Source organism: Physella acuta, unplaced genomic scaffold, assembly GCF_028476545.2.
Source record: "Physella acuta isolate Inbredline_101_S28 unplaced genomic scaffold, ASM2847654v3 ptg000589l, whole genome shotgun sequence".
Lineage (NCBI taxonomy): Eukaryota > Metazoa > Mollusca > Gastropoda > Physidae > Physella > Physella acuta.
Window position 1 is genome coordinate 276,753 of NW_026732108.1, and position 22,328 is coordinate 299,080.

A 22,328-nucleotide genomic window follows, 5' to 3' on the forward strand; every position below is an offset into this window, starting at 1 on the left:
GTAGCATATATAACAATCACCTGTAGCATATATAACAATCACCTGTAGCATATATAACAATCACCTGTAGCATATATAACAATCAGCTGTAGCACTTCTAACAATCAGCGATGCCAGTTTTATATATTACAAATGTCTCGTCATTAATGACTGTAAATATATGTTAGTAATACTGTCTAAACCAACAAAGCTACAATACAAAAATGTAGGTATTATAAAGCTATTTTTAGAGCGAAACACAAAGTGAAGTTATGATAGACAGGATTAGCTGATAGAGGGCACAGTCAAGGAAATGTATAGGAAAACAGAATATAGTATACAGATCATTATGTGGGGGGGGGGGGGTGGTGACATAGCGGGCAAAATACGTAGTAGGATAGAGAGCAGAATACAGGGTAGAATAGAGGGTAGTTTTTACGGCAGAACAGTTGAGAATTTTGAAAGAATCGTGTATATAAACCCTGATACAACTATAAGTAGAATGTATTGATTGTGTTATAGAGAACGTGTTAAACAATTAGCAGGTAAATAATCTTTATATTAGACATTTAGTCATTATAAAACTTTTGGAGAGGATATTTGTAACTTGACCTTGAAGAATATTTACACAAAAAGTAATATAATTTTTTTATAAGGCGAGCATTAAAGTTCTAATTTTACAAAGTTAATTATTCAATTGTACATTTTTCACCGCTGAAATTTCATTAAACAGCTTAACATAAAGCCTTGGCCAAATAATTTGTGTAGAAAATATTATTATTATTCAAACGACAAATTTCACCCCGCGAAAAATAAAAAAACGTTACCGTCTATCTATAAAAAAAAATAAAAAAAATAAATTGTCGCCAAATCGAATCAAAATCCGATTACAGAATAGCTTGTCAAAGGGAGATTACTGCGGATTTCTCTTGATACTTTCCTACCACGATCAGAGTAGCTTCCCCGCATGATCTGAATTTGTAAATAACTCAAGGACCCAAGGGGCCATAAATAATCGATACTGCGCATCTCTAATTTTACGACCTGCATAGTTTTACTTGATACAGAAAGGTCAGGACATGCAGAACAAATAATTTAAAATGTTATTCCCTACCGTTAACTATTGCCTAGAGTTTTTAGATGTAGAGCGTAAGATGGGCACGGCGTGGCCTAGCGGTAGAGCGCTAGGCTGCTAACCGGAATGTGTCGTGTTGGAATCTAGGTCAAGTTGAATGTCCCTGAGTCCACCCAGCTTTAATGGGTACCTAACTCACGTTAGGAAAAGTAAAGTTGGCTTGGCGTAGTGTATACCAATTTATCTGTTCATATGCCTAGCTCACAGAAACAGGCGAACTCTACTTCACTTGCCCCTAAGACCGTCAGGTTTGAAAGCGAACTTAGCTTAGACGGTAGGATAGGAATTTGTAGACATGGAGTTTGCTGGCGACAATCAATGGTGTAGCTTGTCTAATAAGCAAGAGTTAGTAACCCTTTCGCCTAAATTGCTTCCCTTCTATTCCTCAGTAACTGTTCTTATAGAACGAGCCTCATTTGCCAGGGTATGAACTGGGTAATATCGTGTTGCCGCCATGAGCACTCCAACCCGACCACATCGCACCATTATGTTAATAGAAAACTGTATTTAAAATATTTCCTTTCTGGGGTATAAATATGGTTACAAGATATCACATTTTGAAGTTATGAAACATTTTCAACAACTCACGAAGCTAATGACAATTTATTATCTCCCATGTTTCTGACAATTAGATTTACGGAAGGCAACTCGTATTTAAATCACTACAATCAAACTGAATGTGCTAAAATATTTGTTACAATACATTGCATGCTATACTACTAAGTATTTGCAGTCTAAAACAGTGGTAAAGCTTATTTTTCAGTATATATTAAAACTTTTGTCACGACTTTTTGAAAGAGTTACTGGTCAGAATTTTACAAGTTCTGAAAAATAGTAATCTTTTTAGTATCCAAAAGTTTCAAGATGTGCATATTTTACATAATTTATTTTGATGAAGAACAATTACTAAAAATATTATGTTCATTATTTAGTAAATCAAAATGGTAGGCTTTTTAGTGTTAAAAACTGCGAACTGAGAAAAACAGCGAAAAGTAACGAAAAGTAGGTCACGAAAATAACATATCTGTGTAATTTGTAAAGCCGATTTTAAGCTTTGGGTGTTTCCGAAACGCTAGTAAATACGTTATCACATAAATGAGAAATGCTGTCTTCAAATGACGCCAATTACAATATTTTGACGGATGTAAAACGTTTCGTAGAGAACTTGTAAGATTGAGAAAAAATGATAATTTTTTTCAAATTAATAGGGTCATAAAAATGGGATTTTAAATACCTAAAACATGTTTTCTCATTAAATGTATTATTTTATTAATACGCAAATGGATAAAGTATCAAAAAGTGCAAGAAACCCATCATGAAGAAAACCCAGGAATTTGGTGATTTTGTTAGGTGCCTTAAGCATGGCACGCCCGACTAGTAATATAAAGATTAAACATAAGGACAAACAAATACATGTTATATATCAAAAGATGTATATATAAACGTGGTATCTGATATTTAATTGTGTGATAACTTAATTAAAAAAGAGTAATTTTAAAAACTAATGTAGCAATAAGAAGAATATGTATCAGAGCCAGTTTAGTCTGAGAGTTAATGCCACATTCTCCTGTGGAGCCACTGTGCTCTGGCGATGACGTCATTGCTGTAGTCGTTACCGGTGCTCCCGTCATCAAGGCCGTTCCATGACTGGACGTTACTCACGCCAAAGTTAAAGGCGGCCACGCCCCCTGTAAAGGTAAACAACAAATGTAAAGAGATTATTCTGTGTCAGTTTCGAACCCAGTACTATTTTTCTTGTCCCCAAATTTCTACGTTAGGAAATTGATGCTAAGATCGAATATTTACCTTGTAAAGCCCTTTCCAGTGGCCAACTAGGAAACTTTCTTCTGACCTAAGAAACAATTTTTAAATTTATAACATACAGAATTGTTTTTTGCTTTGTGTTGTTAGGCCAAGTGTTATGTGACAAGAGATGAGGTTATGGTTACAATTCAATTTAATGACCTATGTTTAGGTTTGGGACAGAGATTAGGACGAAGACAGCCAAGTACTCACGCTCTGAATGTAGGGTACCAACAGCTGTCTGACCATCATCTGCATGTGCTCACAGCTGTCCCAGCGGTACCTAGTGCAGGGCAAGCCAGAGGTCCGAAGGTCACACTGCAAAGGTCAGGTCATTGATTAAAGTCAAGATAACCTTGAGGTCTACACCCAACAATCACCATGAGCCGTTTAACATGCACTAAGATAAAGAGCTCTTTTCAACACGACACAAAAGCATTTAAACAAGTTCCTTTTTAAAAACACGTTCAGAGGTACCTAGGGGCTAACGAATGTAATTAGGAGACACATCGTTTATTGGGTATTTCGGTGATGGAGATGACGTAATATTGATTGATTCAACATTAAGTTGCTACTAAAACATAATATCTATGATCTCCTTAATAAAACTATTTTGCCTGCATCTTTGTTATGATTAGTATCTGGGCTATGGTGAGGTTAGTGTTTATGTTATAATTAGGGATAGGATTGTGATAGCTATCTCAGTGTGCATGGTGTATTGGGTGAGTGCTAGGATTAGGATCTCAGTGTGCATGGTGTAGTGGGTGAGGTAACATGTATGCTTGGGTTAATGTGTAATGGGTTATATTAACCATTGTGTCCTGTTTGATAACACACTGCTTTAACCTTGCCCTGACGCCGACCATTGAAGCAGTATTTCAATTAGGTGTAACTTCGCCCCCCCCCCCCCCCCCGCAACGTCTAGAATCTATAAAGAAAAAATATACTTTTACCAGTGTCCGCCCTCCCCGTCCGTCCCCCGTCCCCCCACCTCTCCATAAAATTTAGTCGGTCCTCCAGAAAATTTCAAGTGTCCTCCCCCCTCCGGAGAAAAATGTCTGAAAGTGTTTAAACACCTGGTAGAGCTACATTACCTGAATGATTCCATAGGCCCGACCCCTGTCCCCGTAGCCGTTGGTCCTGGTGATTGTGATCCCCCCGCTTGATTCACGGCTGGCAAGGGCGGCTATCAAAGAGGTCTGGAGGTCTGAGAAAAAAAAAGTTTATTATCTACTTGATCAAGCCACAGTTTAGTAAGATCAAAGGCGCAAGCAATGCCTTTTCTTTTACTTTCATCACTTCAGCTACCGTAAAAAAAAAGTTAAAAAAAAAATCATAAAAAACGTTTTAATAACAAGCTTTTATGTACTAATGCACTAAAAAGTAGAAAATAAATTATAGACTACTATTTAAATAACTATAAAGAAAAGCGTGGGTCACTTTAGTATCTATTGGATACCTTTACTAATGTTAAGGAAGACACCCACGCTTTTCTTTATAGTTATTTAAATAGTAGTCTATAATTTATTTTCTACTTTTTAGTGCATTAGTGCATAAAAGCTTGTTATTAAAACGTGTTTTATGAAGTTTTTTTTAGTACTTTACATGTTTTTATTTACCATAGAGTTTCATGACTAAAAACCATTGCGCGCCTACTGAACGTGATGTCACGTGTGGTGTGGTTGTATAGACATGTCTACTAATTAGGTCAAAATTTTAATTAGTTCATAAAAAATTAATTAGGCATCCAATTAAGGTAAATTTAATTTCAGATTGCATTGTCTTCATGTCTTGTCCCACGTGCCAACTGTGAACCGTATCTGTCAAGTAGAAGTGTCCGAATTTTCCCTCGGCTGTTTCGATCTAGACCAACCACTGACGACTGACGAGGAAGTGAGTTAAGAAAAAGCTTGTAAAAAAAATTCATAACAAACGTTTTAATAACAAGCTTTTATGTAATAATGCACTAAAAAGTAGAAAATAAATTATACACTACTATTTAAATTACTATAAAGAAAAGCGTAGGTCACTTTAGTACCTATTGGTTGGATAGCTTTACTAATATTTGAGAAGAGACCCACGCTTTTCTTTATAGTAATTTAAATAGTAGTGTATAATTTATTTTCTACTTTTTAGTGCATTAGTACATAAAAGCTTGTTATTAAAACGTGTTTTATGAAAAAAATTTTGTACTTTACATGTTTTTATTTACCATAGAGTTTCATGACTAAAAACCATTGCGCGCCTATTGAACGTGATGGCGCAGCTATTTAACGTGATGATGCGTGTGGTGTGGTTGAATAGACATGCCTACTAATTCGGTCAAAATTTTAATTAATTCATAAAAAATTAAAAAGGCATCCAATTAAGTCAAATTTAATGTCACGATGCATTGTCTTCATGTTTTGACCCACGTGCCAACTGTGAACCGTATCGGTCAAGCAGTAGTGTCCGAATTTTCACTCCGGCGTTTCGATCTAGACAGACTGACGACAGACAGACGACAGAGGAAGTTAGTTAAATAAAAGCTTGTAATTTTTTTTTCATAAAAAACGTTTTAATAACAAGCTTTTTTGTACTAAGGCACTAAAAAGTAGAAAATACGTTTTAGACTACTATTTAAATAACTATAAAGAAAAGCGTGGTGTCACATATCGTCACATCCAGCTGTAACCTACTGTTGCTACTGGCCACGGCGTCGTAACAGCGACGTAACCTCTGCAGGGCGGGTAGGTGTTGGCTTACAGTTAGGTGGGAGGCCGTCACACCTGAGATAAAAAGATCATATCACAATGATCTTTAATACTAGGACAAAACGACCACAGCACAATGATCTTGCACATTAGGATACAAAGATAGCACGCGTGCTGATCATGAACACAAAGATATAAAGATATATTGCTTTAAGATCTTGAAAGCTAAGATAAATCATGCTTTATGATGTTGAATGCTCGAAGGACATAGGGCTATCAAGCATAAAGATCTATATATATAATTCTCTTAATGTGGACCACGCGGGACAAGACGTAAACGCACGCCGAACCTCCCCCTCTCTCGCTCTCCAGGCATGTGCAACAGACCATATCGCTACCACCCCCACCCCACTTGTCTGGTGAGCTGAGGTTTAGGCCGAATGTTTACAATTGTAGAGCCGGGTCTGAATAGTGAAGGCTATTAGGGGCTGATAATTTAGGTTTTAAACGATTGGAAGCTACGGGGAGGTAATAACAAGCTCTGCTTGATCTTTTCTTTGTTGTCTGTAAACTGTCGTCACTTATGGCTGCTTTAACTGGGCGGGGGGGGGGGGGGGGTTGGAAAGTGAGGGTGAGGATAATCGTCCTTCACGAGCTACTGATAGTGATTTAAAGCAAAATATTTTCAGTCGCAGCATTGGTGGTGTCGAATTCACAAATTATAAATTGCTGAAAAGTAGAACATATTAAATTCTCATCATGGGGACCATGCTAGACACCACGTAAACGCACGCCGTTACCACCCCCCCCCTACTCTCCAGGCATATCGCTACTACCCCACCAGTCTGGTGAGATTTGTTTCACGACTAATGTTTACACGACGAATGTTTACACGACGAATGTTTACACGACGAATGTTTTGCAAAATTTTCTCTCAAAAGTAGTTAGGCAGTATTGTTTAACACCAAGAAATAGATAAACGTATGACTTCTAATTTTAAAAAAACGCCAACTACTGACCTCCGATCCTTTTTCCAGTTGGTCGAAGTCTCATGATGTCACCGTACAGTAGGCGGTCTGCAGAAAGTAGTGAGATAATTATTTTAGTTAATTAAAAAAATAATTTGGTAAAAAGTGTGTCAAACTACTTCACGGGCGTGGTCGAATGGTAGAGTCTTCGACTGCTAATGCGAGACACTCAAGTTCGGATCGCGGGCTCCAGTCTGTGTTCACTCAGCTCTTGTGGGTACCTGACTCACGTCAGGAAAAAGGCGGCTGGGTATACTGCTGACCACACTATCTCTTCATATGCCGAGGTAACTGAAACATGTGAACTCTACTTCATCTGTTCTACCGAAAATAGTTCAAAATTGTGCCTTATTTACCTCATCCGTAAACATGTGAAAGACCTAATACAGAATTTATAGATGTCTTAGACTAAAAAAGAAAACATGGAACCATGAGCTGGTTTAGACTGAAATGTTAAGTTAGAACTTGCTTAACGTGGTTGTAGTGTCTGAGCCAAAACCTACTTGGTCTTTGGGACTCCACAAGCAGGAAGCAGACAGTCAGCACAACTAGCGCCACTCCAGACGGCATTGTTCCAGCTCAGACAACAGCAGACGAGTACGTTTAAAACACGAGTGGCACCGTTAACAGAACTAGCTCATACAATACAGCAGCAGACGAGTAAGATTAAACCACAAGCGGCACCGTTAGTAGAGCTCCTGGTGAATAAACGCGAAGTTAAAACACGCGAAATTTATCACAAAATTGACGTCCACAAACAATTTCAAAGTGTCGAAATAAGTAAACAAAAAAAAGTGTTTATTTCCTGTTTTTGTTACCATCACGTGAAAATCTCATGTAGTTCATGTTTGTGATATTAATAGCAACAACTTTTCCACCCCACACTCGCTTACAGACACCCCTCAACTCAAGGTCACAACGTGAAGTGATGTGTGAGCAACGCAGTTAGTAATAAACCCCTACACATGCACTGTTACATATCATTACATCTTTAAACACTCTCACACGCTTACATGCCATTACATCTTTAAACACTCTAACACGCTTACACGCCATTACATGTTAGTAACATCCTTCTTCCTGTGCAAAACATTACAATTCAGTAACATCCTTCCTATTAGTATCATTTCTTTTCAGTAACAGCATTCCTCCCTTACATATAATTACATTTTAGTAACATCCTTCTTCTTGTGCATACCTTTACATTTCAGTGACGTCTTTACTCCCTTACATATCACTCAGTTTAACTATCATTCTTTTTGCTGTGCATATCATTACATTTCAGTAACACCTTCGCTCCCTTACATGTCAATACATTTTACTATTAATCTTTCTGCTGTACATAGAATTACATTTTAGAAACATCTTTTTTCTTGTACAGACCATTAAACTAGTGTAACATTCTTCCTACAATTTAAACCATTACATTTCAGTTACATCCTTTCTCTCTAAAACATCATTACATTTTAGCCCCACCCATCCTCCCCTAACGCCCCATCAAGATTACACCACACCCTTCCCCCTATTTTATTCCCACCCTTTCCATACATCACACCCCAATCCCGCCTTAAACATGTTGATAAATCCCTCCTTCACATGCACCACACTTTTTTTAGCCATAACCTTCACCCTACCACCCAACCCTAAACTCAACTCTGCCTGATAGAAGAGTACACTACAAGTGGTCTTTTTTTCTGTGGAAACTAGTTACAAGTTAAAGGTCAAGGTTAAGTACTTGTTATGAAAATTAATGTTAAGTTTAGATGCACTTTTTCTAAGTAAACATACGGTGTAGATTATGGTTTAGTAAATGGAAAGTTTGAACAGAATAAACACATCTTTCTCTCTGTCGCCTTCTGTCTTGCTTTCTCTCTCTCTCTCTCTCGCTTTATGAATATATATATATATATATATATATATATATATATATATATATATATATATATATATATATATATATATATATATATATATCCATATAAAACACGACTAGTTTCACGTACTCATTCCCTTCCTAGACACCTTCTGTGTCTTTCCATAAACACAAGAGTAATCTTTTGAAACACAAACAAATAGATACATAAACATACATAAAACTCCATTTGTTATCTGATCAAGATAATTTGTATTTAAAAATCAACATTTTTAAAGTATTATTATTGCACTAGTTAAGTGCATCTGTATATACTGCTACTCCAAACAATACGTTACTGCACAGTGTGTATCTGAGAGTTCACTACGTTACTGCACACTATAAAGCTCACAACACACAACTTACCTCACTCAAATCATGCCACACAAACACCCCACACAACCCACCCCACACAACCCACCAAAAACAACCCTCACAACCCACCCCACACAACCCATCCCACACAACCCACACAACCCACAACCCACCCCACACAACCCACCCAACACAACCCACCCCCACAACCCACCCCCACAACCCACCCCACACAACCCACCCAACACAACCCACCCCACACAACCCACCCCACACAACCTACCCCACACAACCCATCCCATATAAACCCACCCCACACAACCCACCCAACACAACCCACCCCACACAACCCACCCCACACAACCTACCCCACACAACCCATCCCACACAACCCACACAACCCACACAACCCACAACCCACCCCCACAACCCACCCCACACAACCCACCCAACACAACCCACCCCCACAACCCACCCCCACAACCCACCCCACACAACCCACCCAACACAACCCACCCCACACAACCCACCCCACACAACCCACCCCACACAACCCACCCCACACAACCCACCCCATATAAACCTACCCCACACAAACCACTCCACACAACCAACCACACACAACCCATCCCACAAAACCCAACCCACACAACCCCACACAACCCACCCCACATAACCCATCCCACACAACCCACCCCTAACAACCCAACCCACACAACCTAACCCACACAACCCACCACATTCAATCATTTACACATCTTTATTCGGGGTTCGATTGGTGTGCAATTCTTTTTTCTATGAGATTCTATTCTATTTTAAAAAGTTTAAGTATTTAAAATGGATTAAAAATCATAACTATATCCCGAGTTCCCATCCCTTGTTGTTTTATATAAGAACGAGCCGACCAGCGGCGTATCATACGCCGCTATTTAGTTGTTTTATTTTCTACTTTTCAGTAATTCATAATTTGTGAATTCGACAGTACCAATGCTGCCACTGAATTTGCTTTAAAAGACTACCCCCCCCCCCTTTTCCCCTAACCCCGACCCGACACCCCCCCCCCCCCCGTGAAAGCAGCCTCCTCTTAGTTACCTCCTCTAAGTTTAAAATAGTTTCAAACTGAATTATCTGCCCCTAGTAGCCGTCACCAAACCATGCTCTACGATTGTTTTGTAATCATTAAGCGTGAACTACAACTCACCTGACCATCTGAGGGGGATTGGGGTGGGGGGGGGGGGGGTGGTAGCGATAGAGAGGAAGAGAGGGGACTGCAAGTTTAGGGGAGATCACTCCCGGTTTATTTTGTTTAAATTTAATTAAGTAATCAAAGGGAAATAAATCTAAAATAGCAAAGGTTTCTTAACAATGTACTGGTTGTCTATCCTGATTTTAAAAATGCCATGCAATTTTAATGATTATACATTTTTTTTAGATTAATAAATTTTTGTTTCTAGATTATGGATTATGAAGTGCTAAAATATTTAACAATAGCACAAAGTTGCACATTTTATAAAATAAATGTTAACTGTATCATATTTTAATTAAGATAGAATATTTGTAAATAGATATTTGAATAAGATAGTTACGGTTTTCTGCAATTGACACATCGCGTTTTTTCCCTGAATAATCCAACTATGCGCATTTCCTGTTACTAAATATAGATGAATAGCGTGTTCAAAAACACTACTTCCTTTTTGTGGGAAATGTTATTTGTTTGTGCTTTTTATTAATTGTAAAAAAATAATAAATTGAACATATTGTAATGTAAGTTAATTTTTGTTCAGATGTATTTGTATAAATTTATCTTACACATAAAGGCAGTATAGGCCTACATGAGTAGATATATATCGCTACTCCAAGTATCATACCACATTTTTACTGTGATTCGGTGACTATCAATAATAGTAGGTCCAAGCAAAATATTTATATTAATTTCTTTTAGTAATTCTGTAGGAACCACGATTAGCCTTAGGGTTACTCCAGTTACAGTCATTGAAATGTACATTATATGATCATAATATTGTCTAATAGGCACGCCTAAAACCTACTAATCTGCATAAATGCTATACATGCAGAAGCAAGTTTAAACTGCAATTCTACATAAAGATAGTTTCTATGCCATCTCTAGTGGTATTTAAACTACAAGCCTGCTTAGTTTATATACATTCTGAAGGCGTTTTTAAAAGTCTAGATCTCTACATAGAATCTATGCAATCTATTGGCGTTTTAAACTGCTAATTGTCCTAACTTCACTAATTTTTGCTACAAATCGATGTATATGCAAACTCTTTTAAAAGTAAAAATGTAGCTAAATTAACTAGACATTAAATAGATAAATTGTATTTTAAAATTGTTCAAATAAAAAAATTATATTATTTTAAATAGAAGTTTAATATAATGTGAAAATGAAAATATGTCACAATTGGCCTGTAATACCTAGAGAGTTTTAGAGTTTTACTAGAATGACTCTTTATTATTTTCCAGACCGGCTAGTATCATTACGTCACAGCTATTACGTCATGTAGTCAAGGGAGATTACTGCCCAACATGACCGCGTACGGCTTCATATTTTCCTGGAGCGGCGAGGAGATGGTGACTAAGGACGAGAAGGACATCTACGCGACCATCGAGGTCAAGCTCTCTCACAATGTCTTCATCGTGGTGGCGGCCATCATGATCCCCATGGCCGTGTTCATCAACATCCTGGTCTTCTGCGGCATCTTGCTCTACCCGGGGTTCCACACCAGCAACAACGTCTTGCTGCTGGCCATCGCCGCCTTTGACTTAAGTAATTAATAAACCGGGAGTTTCCTCTTCTTCTTCGTTCTTAATTTTTAGTGTTGGAAGGGATCGAGCCTTATCTGCCAGAGGGTTTGAACTCGAGAGAATTTCGAATTTATCAACCATTAGCTTTTGCCACTCGACCACGCCTCCAACACAATTAAGGATACGTATCAACTGGTTATGCGCCATTGAGGCCATTTACTCCGATTTCGGCCTGCTTTTCTTTTTGGATTTGCTTCCATAGCCTTTGTCCAACCAAGAACAAACTACAAGGCAGCAGTTGCTTGATTTTAGAGTTGTCTCTCCTAGAAGAGTGGCTGTCCCCAGCTAACGAGCCTCATCTGCCCGAGGGTTCGAACTCGAGAGTTTTCGGTTTAGCAAAACCGTGAGTGATCTCCCCTAAACTTTCTCGAATATTCTTATATAACACTACTCGGGATACAGACAATATTTTAAATCCCTTTTTAATTACTTAAACGTTTTAAAATAGTTTAGAATATCGTAGAAAAGAGCATTGCACACCAAGTGAACGCCAAATAAAATGTGTATAATAGTGCGGAATATTATCAGTACTTTATAAATTCACATGCGTTTTTTTTAGAAATCGGAAATAACCTAAAATTACTACTTCCTGTCATTGGAAGTTACTCAAAATTTGATAGAAGGCAGAGAATTAGATCTTTTACTTATGTGAAATTTCATTTATCTGAAATAGTTCTCAAGTTATAGGTTTTTGAAAAATTGAAAGAAAAAGTTCCACTTCCGGCTATCGAAAATCGATGAAAAGTTGATACGGATCTACAAATTTGATATAATACGTATATATGATATGACATCAACGTAGCTGTAAGGGTACTCAATGTATCGTGTTTACAAACACACAGACTCACACATACACAAAACTGTTTTTCCGACTCAGGGAGGTGTAAAACAATCGAGTTTTGTAAAAATTTCTTTTTTTTTGTTTGCACGTTTACAATACTTCCTCTATACTTCGTATACGAGAAAGTAAAAAAAAACAACTAACGTTACATTAAGAAATAAAATATAAGCAAAGTAGTTGATTAAGATTTTGTTTTAACACTGGTTTGAAGTTAGAGTCATGTTGAGTTAATTCCATCCTCTCTTATGGAGCCACTGGGCTCTGGCGATGACGTCATTGCTGTAGTCGTTGCCCGTGCTTCCGTCATCCAGACCCTCCCACGAGCGCACGTTACTCACGCCAAAGTTAAAGGCGGCCACGCCCCCTGAGAAGGAAGACCAAAAAAAATGTTGCCAGCTGATTATGTTTTCTAACGGCTAAATGACGTTGTAAGTGCGGCTTAGAGATAGTATGACTTGAGATATTTACCCTGTAAAGTCCTGTCAATTGTCCACCGAGGAAATTTCCTTCTAACCTAAGAGAAAAAAAAATTACCGAATAAAACTGCTTTATAATTTTTCATTAAAAGGCTCATGGTTAGGTTTTTGGACTAGAGATAAGGTCATGATTAAAATAGTTAGACTGTCTTGGGTAGGTCAGTATTTGCGGCTTTTAAGTATACAACAACGTAACAGTACACCTCCCCCCTTTAAATAATTGAATTTGTGTATCTTTTTGTATGTAAGTGTGTATGTATGTTTGTGAGAGAGTGTGAGTGTCTATGTGAGTTTATTTGCAAGAGTGTGTGTACGAGTGTCTGTGAGTGGGTTTCTGTAAGTGACTAAGACAATAAAGTACTCACGCTGTGAATGTAGGGCACCACAAGCTGACTGACCATCATCTGCATGTGTGTGTGTGTCTCTGTGTGTGTCTCTGTGTGTGTCTCTGTGTGTGTCTGTGTGTGTGTATGTGTGTGTGTCTCGGTATGTCTGTGTGTGTGTGTCTGGGTATGTCTCTGTGTGTGTCTCTGTGTGTGTCTATGTGTGTGTCTCTGTGTGTGTCTCTGTGTGTATGTGTGTGTGTCTCGGTATGTCTCGGTATGTCTGTGTGTGTGTCTGGGTATGTCTCTGTGTTTGTGTCTCTGTGTGTGTCTGTGTGTATGTGTGTGTGTCTCTGTGTGTGTCTGTGTGTGTGTCTGTGTGTATGTGTGTGTGTCTCTGTGTGTGTCTGTGTGTGTGAGTGTCTTTGTCTGTGCGTGTGAGTGACGAAGACAGCCAAGTACTCACGCTCTGAATGTAAGGTACCACGAGTTGACGGACCATCATCTGCATGTGTCTGTGTGTGTATCTCTGTGTGTGTCTGTGTGTGTGTTTGTGTGTGTTAGTGACGAAGTACTCACGCTCTGAATGTAGGGTACCACCAGCTGACTGACCATCATCTGCATCTGTCTGTGTGTTGTTTGTGTGTTTGTCTGTGTGTGTGTTTGTGTGTGTAAGTGACGAAGTACTCACGCTCTGAATGTAGGGTACCACCAGCTGACTGACCATCATCTGCATGTGCTCACAGCTGTCCCAGCGGTACTTGGTGCAGTTTAGACCCGACGTCCTGAGGTCACACTACAAAGGTCAAGTTGCGAGTTAATATCATCATCTACTCGCCACAATTACCAAAGGACGTTAACCATTTTTTAAAATTCCGATTCGTCTAAATTAGCGCCTGGTCTCACAATATTCAGCTCTAAGACAATGTGTGCCAAACAACACATCTTTACTTAATGACAATTTTAAAATAATATACAGTGGAACCTAACGAATGTAACTGTACAGGACACATTTCGTTTATCTGGTAGTTTGGTTACAACATTGATTCAACACTGAGTTATATCAAAATATTTCACGTTTATGATTTCTTTAATAAGGTTATATTTTGACTGTTTATGTTCGGGCTATAATAAGGGTTGTGTTTGTGTTATACATAACGGTTGTATTTGTGTTATACTTAAGGGTTGTATTTGTGTTATACTTAAAGGTTGTGTTTGTGTTATACTTAAGGGTTTTGTTTGTTTTATACTTAAGGGTTGTGTTTGTGTTATACTTAAGGGTTGTGTTTGTGTTATACTTAAGCGTTGTGTCGTCAACAGGGGCGTAGCGAGGGGGGGGGCGGGGGGTGCGGACCGCACCGGGTGACACCATTTAGGGGGGTGACACCAAGGCAAAAAATAGCAAAATATATAGAGAAAAACTCGAGGGGGGGGGGTGCAAATCGAAAACTTGAGGGGGGGTGGAAATCGAAAGTTTGAGGGGGGGGGGTGCAAATCGAAAACTTGAGGGGGGGGTGCAAATCGAAAGTTTGAGGGGGGGGGGTGCAAATCGAAAATTTGAAAGTTTGTCCCTGGGAAGGGTCTCTATGCCTCTGGGGGGGTGACACCATTAAGTGCCGCACCGGGTGACACCCGACCTCGCTACGCCACTGGTCGTCAATGCTAAGTTTAGATGTGGATTCGATATTTATCAGACGCCCATCAAAGTATTAACATTGTGGAACATGATTCATTACCTGAATGATTCCATAGGCCCGACCCCTGTCCCCGTACCCGTTGGTCCTGTTAATTGTGATCCCCCCGCTTGATTCACGGCTAGCAATGGCGGCAATAAGCGAGGCCTGGAGCTCTGAAAAAGTCAGTTTATTTTACTTTAGGTCAACATTATTCTCAGTGAGGAATATTTATTCTTGGGGCATTTTTTTTTTAGATAACGAGATGTCCATAATTGTTTTTGATGTTCTCTACAGCAGTAATATAATTAAAACTATTGCACGCTGCCACTGTCATACTTTGTCAAGCGGTGACCACAGTCTCATTGTCAGGCCAGTGACATCATGGGTAACATTGCTAAGTGATGACCACAGTGTCAGACATTACAAAGTCATTACAACTGATACGTGACGTTGGAACCCTTAGTGTTACACGTTATTACTTGATAGCCGTAGTTTCACCAATTGTCACGGACAGCTGTAGTGTCACGTATTGTCACGGACAGCTGTACTGTAACGTATTGTCACGGATAGCTGTAGTGTCACGTATTGTTACATCAAGTCAGAACCTACTGTTACTGTTGGCCACTGAGTTGTAACAGTGGCGTTTCCTCTGTAGGGCGGGTAGGTGCTGGCTAACAGTCAAGTTTGATGCGTAAACGCCTGGAACAAAAACATCACAGCCAAATTATTTTGAATACTAGGACATAAAGATTGCGCACATTATAAACACATAAAGATTAAATACAGTAAGATTGTAAATATTAAACAACAAAGATCACATACAAATCGAGTGTTTAAAATTTAGGATCACTTACATTTTTATCACAAATACTTGGAAATAAGATAACATACGCTATGATCGTGAATATAACATGTTAAGATCATGTGTTTTATATTGGTTAGTATTTGAACATAAAACCGAGAATACTACATAAATATTTGCTAATAAGCAGAGTTTAAGACTATTATTTAGATATAGATATTTGTTTCGTTGATTTGCACAATAAAGTTTTTCAATGACATCATACAAGCAACCATACATGTGTTTGCTAAAACTAATAGCAGAGATCAAACAATATTTAAACTTTTTTTCAGACATTTTTTTCAGAAAGAGTGCACTTAAAATTATTTCCGGTTAGGGAGGGAATGTGGCCCTGGATAATGTATATATTTTCTAAATCAATGATAAATTGTGTCCTTTCGCCTATAAGAGGCTGAAGACGATGCCTGAAAGAAACGCTCTAAACGTCTGGAGGCTAATTTAAAGAAATGACAACTACTGACCTCCATTTCTTTTCCCTGTAGGTCTCAGTCTATTGATGTCACCGTACAGTAGGCGATCTTAGAAAGAATGGAAATATACATTGGCTCTCAATTTTTTGTTTTGTATTTGAGTTGTGTTTGTGCTTGTTTTGTTCTGTTCCACAGTTGGTACATTTTAAAAATAGTTACCGTGACGGAGCACGGGTATGCAGCTAGTATATAATATATATATATATTATATATATATATATATATATATATATATATATATATATATATATATATTTAGCCTCATACCCGATCATTTTGTAAAGTGTATTTAACAATATTTCTTTATCGTCGCGTTTGAACTGTAGAGCGTTCGAATGCTAACCCGTAAGGCACAAGTTCGGATCTCGGTCTCCAGTCAGTAGGCTGTGCTTGAGGCAAGTAACTCTGATGGGTACCTGACTCATGCTAGGAAACGTCAATGTGGCTGGGCATAGTGCTAACCACTATCCCTTCATATGCTGAGATCACAGAAACAGGTGAACCCTACTTCAAACGGCCAATAGATCATTTGGCTCGAATGGTTACATACTTCATCGTGGAAAAATATAATTATCAAATACTAAGTTTCTAGATATCGTTATCATCATCTACTAGATTCGCGATTTTCAAACTTGAAAAATAAAGATTATTTTATTAAGTAGTATTGATTTAAAATGAGAACTTGCTTATTTTGACTAAAGTGTCTGAACTAGAACTTACTTGGCGCTGGCGTCGGTCTTCTCCCCACAGGTCTAGATGTACGCTGTCTCTGGGGTTCCACCAGCAGGAGGTAGACACAAATGGTCAGCACAACTAGTGCCACCCTAGACAGCATGTTCACCCCGCTCACACAATACAGCAGTGGACGATGTGGTTGAAAGTTTGATCACCCAGCGAATAACTGGTGAGTGAAAACACGCTGAAATATACAATGAAATTGCAAAGTGTCATAATACTTCAACGAATAAAAGAGTTTATTTCCTGTTTTTGTTGCGATCACGTGAGTAGCTCAAGGTCGTTTGTGGTTGTGAGTATGCAAGCGACAAATGTACCACTCCACACTTGGTTACAACCACAGCTAAACTCAAGGCCGTACCGTGAAGTGACGTGCTAAAAACACTCCTTTTACATAAGATTACATTTTGAAACACTCTACCTCCTTTACACGCTATTACAATTCAGTAACAATCTTCCTGCCTAATTATATCGTAGAAACATCCTTCCTCCCTTACATAACGTTATATATGGTAACACCCTTTTCTCCTTTACAGTTCGGAAACACTACCACCCCAACATACAGTTACATTTAGAAACACACTTCAACCCTACATTACATTATATTTTAGTAACATACTTCCCCCTTAAAAATCATTACATTTTACATACAGTTATGATATACCATTACATGTTACACATACTTACATATACATACAAATTACAATTTTTCCCACACCCCTCCTCACTGACGGTCTAAGAAGATTAATAAGATATATATATATATATATATATATATATATATATATATATATATATATATATATATATATATATATATATATAGCCTATTTTTTTTATTCGGTGTAGGGAGAGGGGTGACACCATGATTTGCATGAAACCCGACCAAACAACACCACTGGTAAGAGACGACTGCTTACATGCTCCCACCCAGATTTTTCGTATGAGATTTTACTCATAAAATAACCAATGTAAATATATTATTCAGATCGTTTTTTACTTTCTCGTATATACGAAGTATAGAGAAAGTCTTGTAATCGTGCAAAAAAAAAAAATCGAGATTTTTGCAAATCTGGACGTTTTGCATCTCACTGATACGGAAAAACATAATTTTGCAATCTTGTCCGTATGTCTGTGTGTCTGTGTGTGTGTGTGTGTGTGTGTGTGTGTGTGTCCGTGTGTAAACACGATAACTTGAGTACCGTTACAGCTAGGTTGATGAAATTTCATATATAAGTATTTTATCAAAATCGTAGATCCGTATCAACTTTTGAGCGATTTCCGACAACCGGAAGTGGTACTTTTTCTACTTTGAATTTTTCAAAAGCCTATAACTTGAGTACTATTTCAGATAGATAAATGAAATTTCATACGTAAGTAAAAGATCTAATTCTCTACCTTCTATTAAATTTTGAGTCATTTCCGTTGACTGGAAGTAGTACTTTACGCTACTTCCGATTTCTCAAAAAACTAATGTAAATTTTAAAAGTAATAATAATATTGCGCACTATTATGCGCTTTTTTATTTCGCGTTCACTTGGTGTGCAATTAATTTGTCTACGAGATTTTATTCTATTTTTAAAACTTTAAGTATTTAAAATGGATTAAAAATCATGTCTATAGCCCGAGTTCCCATCCCCTGTTATTTTATATAAGAATATTCGAGAAAGTTTAGGGGAGATCACTCCCGGTTTTTTTTTCAAGTAATATTTTCTTGAGAGTTTCACGTGTAAATCTATACAGCTATTTACGCTTTCATCACCAGTGAGTAAAAACGCAGTTTCTTTCTACATTAAAATATGTTCATGAAACTATTTTTGAATGCATAAAGTCTACTTCTTACTTTAAAGAATCGTTTCTACCAAAATATGTTATACCATTTTCAATGTTTGAATTACAAGCAATATAGTAACCTACATTTTCATAAGAAGTGTTTCATTTAGAGTGCATCACTGTTCGCTATTTCCATCTAACGTAAAAAAAAGAAATGTTAATTAATATTAGTTAACTAAAAACATTGAGCCAGGTTCAGCGTGTGACAAACTCTTATTTGAAATCATATGCACTGTGCATTGGAATTTTTAAGCTGTATCTATATGTACTGGTAGGTTGGGCAATACCATTTTTAACGATTGTAGTTAGTTTCTCAAGGCAAATGCACACTATACATCTCACCACAGTGGCGTAGCCAGGATCGTCTTCAGGGGGGGGGGGGAGGGTTCCAATTTTTACCCGGGGACAAACTTTCGATTTGCACCCCCGCCCCTCAAACTAACGATGTGCATCCCCCCCCCTCAAACTTTCGATTTGAACCCCCCACCTCAAACTTTCGATTTGCACCCCCCCCCCTCATACTTTAAATATATATATATATATATATATATATATATATATATATATATATATATATATATATATATATATATATACCGAGGGGTCTATGGGGGGGGGGGGGTTATGACCCCCCTAACCCCCCCCCCCCTGCCTACGCCCCTGTCTCACCATATATAACTGACCCTCACACGGAACACTACAGATCCGGTACACCACAGATCCGTTTTCTAAATACACTCACTCTTCAGTAATTGGACATACAAAAACTAAAAAAGTTCAACACATAGTGAAATGAAAAACTAATGCCATAGGTCAAACGAAAATAAACGGAGAATGTCAATGACTTAATTTCTAACATAATGGTTGTCTGACTTAGTATTGATGGGTATTTGATTCACATTAGGGGAGGGGATAACGTCTGGGCATAGTCTTGACTACACTATTTCTTACTTATAGTTCTTACTATAAACACTTCGCATTTTCTCTGTATATTTTTCTAATTTTGCGCACTTCCTGTAACTAAATATAGACCAATACCGTGTTCAAAAACAATACTTCCTTTTTGCGGTGAATGTTTTTTTTATGTCTGCTTATTTATAATTATGAATAGAAAATATTTTAATGTAAGTTTTTGTTTTTTTTTGTTCAGATTTATTATGATTTATAAATCTTAGGCATGTTAATAGCAATATTACAACGCCAAGTTATATATTTTTAAACTATGCTTTGTTGACTAGCAATATGTAGAACAGGTCCTACATAAAAATTGTTCAAAGATCTAGATCAAGAACTAGATTTCTAGATCTATAAATCTAGAGTTAAGTTTATGCTTGAGTTAAGTAATTACCACTCATATTTGAAGAAACACAGTCAATGAAATAACAGTATTCTATTGAGGTACTTACTTTTCATAGCTCTGTAGGAGCCACGTACGGAGTTCAGGTTAGGTTTAGTCCAGTGTGATGAATAATATAATCAAAATGTTGTGTGATGGGCATACCTATAGTCTACTAGTCTACTTAGTTTCTATAATATATGATGGCGTATTTATCCTAGTATCTTTACTAAATTTTGCTATACATATATGTATATACAATTTGCGTTGAAATAAAAATGTTGCTAAATTAACAATACATGAAATAGTTAAATTATTTTAAATTTGTTAAAATACAACATTTTATTATTTGTAATTAGAAATATTATATATTTGTTGTTTTGAAAATGTTTCACAGTGTGATTACCCGGAGAGTGTAAACTTTTACTAGAATGACTCTTTATTATTTTCCAGACCGGCTAGTATCATTACGTCACTGCCATTACGTCATGTAGTCAGGGGAGATTACCGCCCAACATGACCGCGTACGGCTTCATATTTTCCTGGAGTGGCGAGGAGATGGTGACTAAGGACGAGAAGGACATCTACGCGACCATCGAGGTCAAGCTCTCTCACAATGTCTTCATCGTGGTGGCGTCCATCATGATCCCCATGGCCGTGTTCATCAACATCCTGGTCTTCTGTGGCATCTTGCTCTACCCGGGGTTCCACACCAGCAATAACGTCTTGCTGCTGGCCATCGCCGCCTTTGACTTCACCATGGGCGCCGTCTGCCTCCCCATGTTCATCCTGTGCTACACCTCTGGAACCAGGGAGTACATCTCCGGCAGGAAATACCTCTGTCTGTTTAAACTCATCACCTCTTTAGTCAGCAACGACGGCGCCTTGTACTGTTTGATGCTGCTGTCGCTAGATCGCTACCTGGCGATTTTGTCGCCTGTCAGACACCACGCCTGGATAACCTTCAGACGCGCCATCTACATCACTATAGTATCAGCCGTGTACACCGTAACTAAAGCATCACTCCCGCTGTTAGGGTGGAACAACTACGACTATAGCATCGAAAATCTGAACGAGCGCTGCAACTTCTACACGACACTACCCAAACCTTTCATCATTTGGTTCCTGATGGTGCCAAACGACTCGGCGGTCGTCTTATCCACTGTGGTTAACATCCACACCGGGTTTATCGTGCTACGGCAGCTGCGGGCCTACAAGACGCAGAGCGCCAACTACAGCAGTGAGCAGAAGCGTCGGTTTAGAGCTAGGGTGAGCAGTGTCAAGATCACCATGGCGCTCACCTTTGTTTTCATCGTCATGACGGTGCCGTATTTGTGTGTGCTCCCATTCAAGCTGTACCAGGTATTCCCTGACCACATCGTGGAGACGATCAAAGTCTACGCCCTACTACTCACGTTCGGGAACTCAGTGGTCAACGGTCCGGTGTACGCTATACTGAGGTTTGAGTACAGAACCGTGTACACGATGATGCTGACCAACTTACCGTGGCACTGGAAGAAATGTTTAAAGAAACTACACAGGGAGAAGTATACAAGATTTGTCGCCTCGTCTGTACACTCGCTCTCCTTGGAGGTAGAGGACCACGAAATGGACGTCTACGGGAAGGACGAGGCGGAGTGGAGGCACAGTCTGCCGTCTGACTCCGAGTCGAGAAAAGCGGAGTCATCAGTGGACATGGCGATGGTGGGTATCACCGAGGGGAAGATGAGTGACAGGTGGGCGACAGTGGACAAGATGAAGTGTCGGGACAGTAAGGCGTACAGTGAGGTCAGACACACGTCCGTCATGACTGAGAGACTAGCGTCCTCTGCTGAAGGTCGGCGGAGTACTTCGGTGTGAGGGGCTGCTCTGTTCTGGTTCAATAACTCTATTGAAACGAAAAGCAACTAGAGTGACTGAAATATGTTACATATTGATTTGAATGATTGATTCTCAATATAATTTAGCTTTTAGTTTTTATGTAAACATTTTTATTTGATTTTTAAATTATGTTTTAATATTAGCCTACTCTATAATTAACACGCAATCAATGTTGTAATTATGCAATCAGCCATAGATTTGACT

General features: G+C 38.4%; 3 protein-coding genes across 3 annotated transcripts; 1 reads left to right on the forward strand and 2 right to left on the reverse strand.

Moving 5' to 3' along the window:
* Positions 1–1,705: 1,705 nt before the first annotated feature.
* LOC131947201 (glycine, glutamate and proline-rich protein-like) lies at positions 1,706–7,471 on the reverse strand. Its single transcript, XM_059308351.1, has 7 exons — positions 7,142–7,471; positions 6,630–6,686; positions 5,596–5,685; positions 4,012–4,124; positions 3,131–3,235; positions 2,921–2,966; positions 1,706–2,802 (listed from the first exon to the last, which is right to left on the reverse strand). Exons 1-7 carry the CDS (start codon positions 7,206–7,208, stop codon positions 2,666–2,668), a joined length of 615 nt encoding a protein of 204 aa, XP_059164334.1. The 5' UTR covers positions 7,209–7,471; the 3' UTR covers positions 1,706–2,665.
* Positions 7,472–12,583: 5,112 nt separating this feature from the next.
* LOC131947200 (glycine, glutamate and proline-rich protein-like) lies at positions 12,584–17,284 on the reverse strand. The gene is made up of 7 exons (XM_059308350.1): positions 17,060–17,284; positions 16,331–16,387; positions 15,617–15,706; positions 15,068–15,180; positions 14,023–14,127; positions 13,001–13,046; positions 12,584–12,896 (listed from the first exon to the last, which is right to left on the reverse strand). Exons 1-7 carry the CDS (start codon positions 17,172–17,174, stop codon positions 12,760–12,762), a joined length of 663 nt encoding a protein of 220 aa, XP_059164333.1. The 5' UTR covers positions 17,175–17,284; the 3' UTR covers positions 12,584–12,759.
* A 3,418-nt stretch (positions 17,285–20,702) lies between these two features.
* On the forward strand, positions 20,703–22,103 carry LOC131947197 (adenosine receptor A2b-like). Its single transcript, XM_059308346.1, has one exon. The coding sequence runs from the start codon at positions 20,760–20,762 to the stop codon at positions 22,101–22,103; it is 1,344 nt and encodes a 447-aa protein (XP_059164329.1). The 5' UTR covers positions 20,703–20,759.
* The last annotated feature ends 225 nt before the right edge of the window (positions 22,104–22,328 follow it).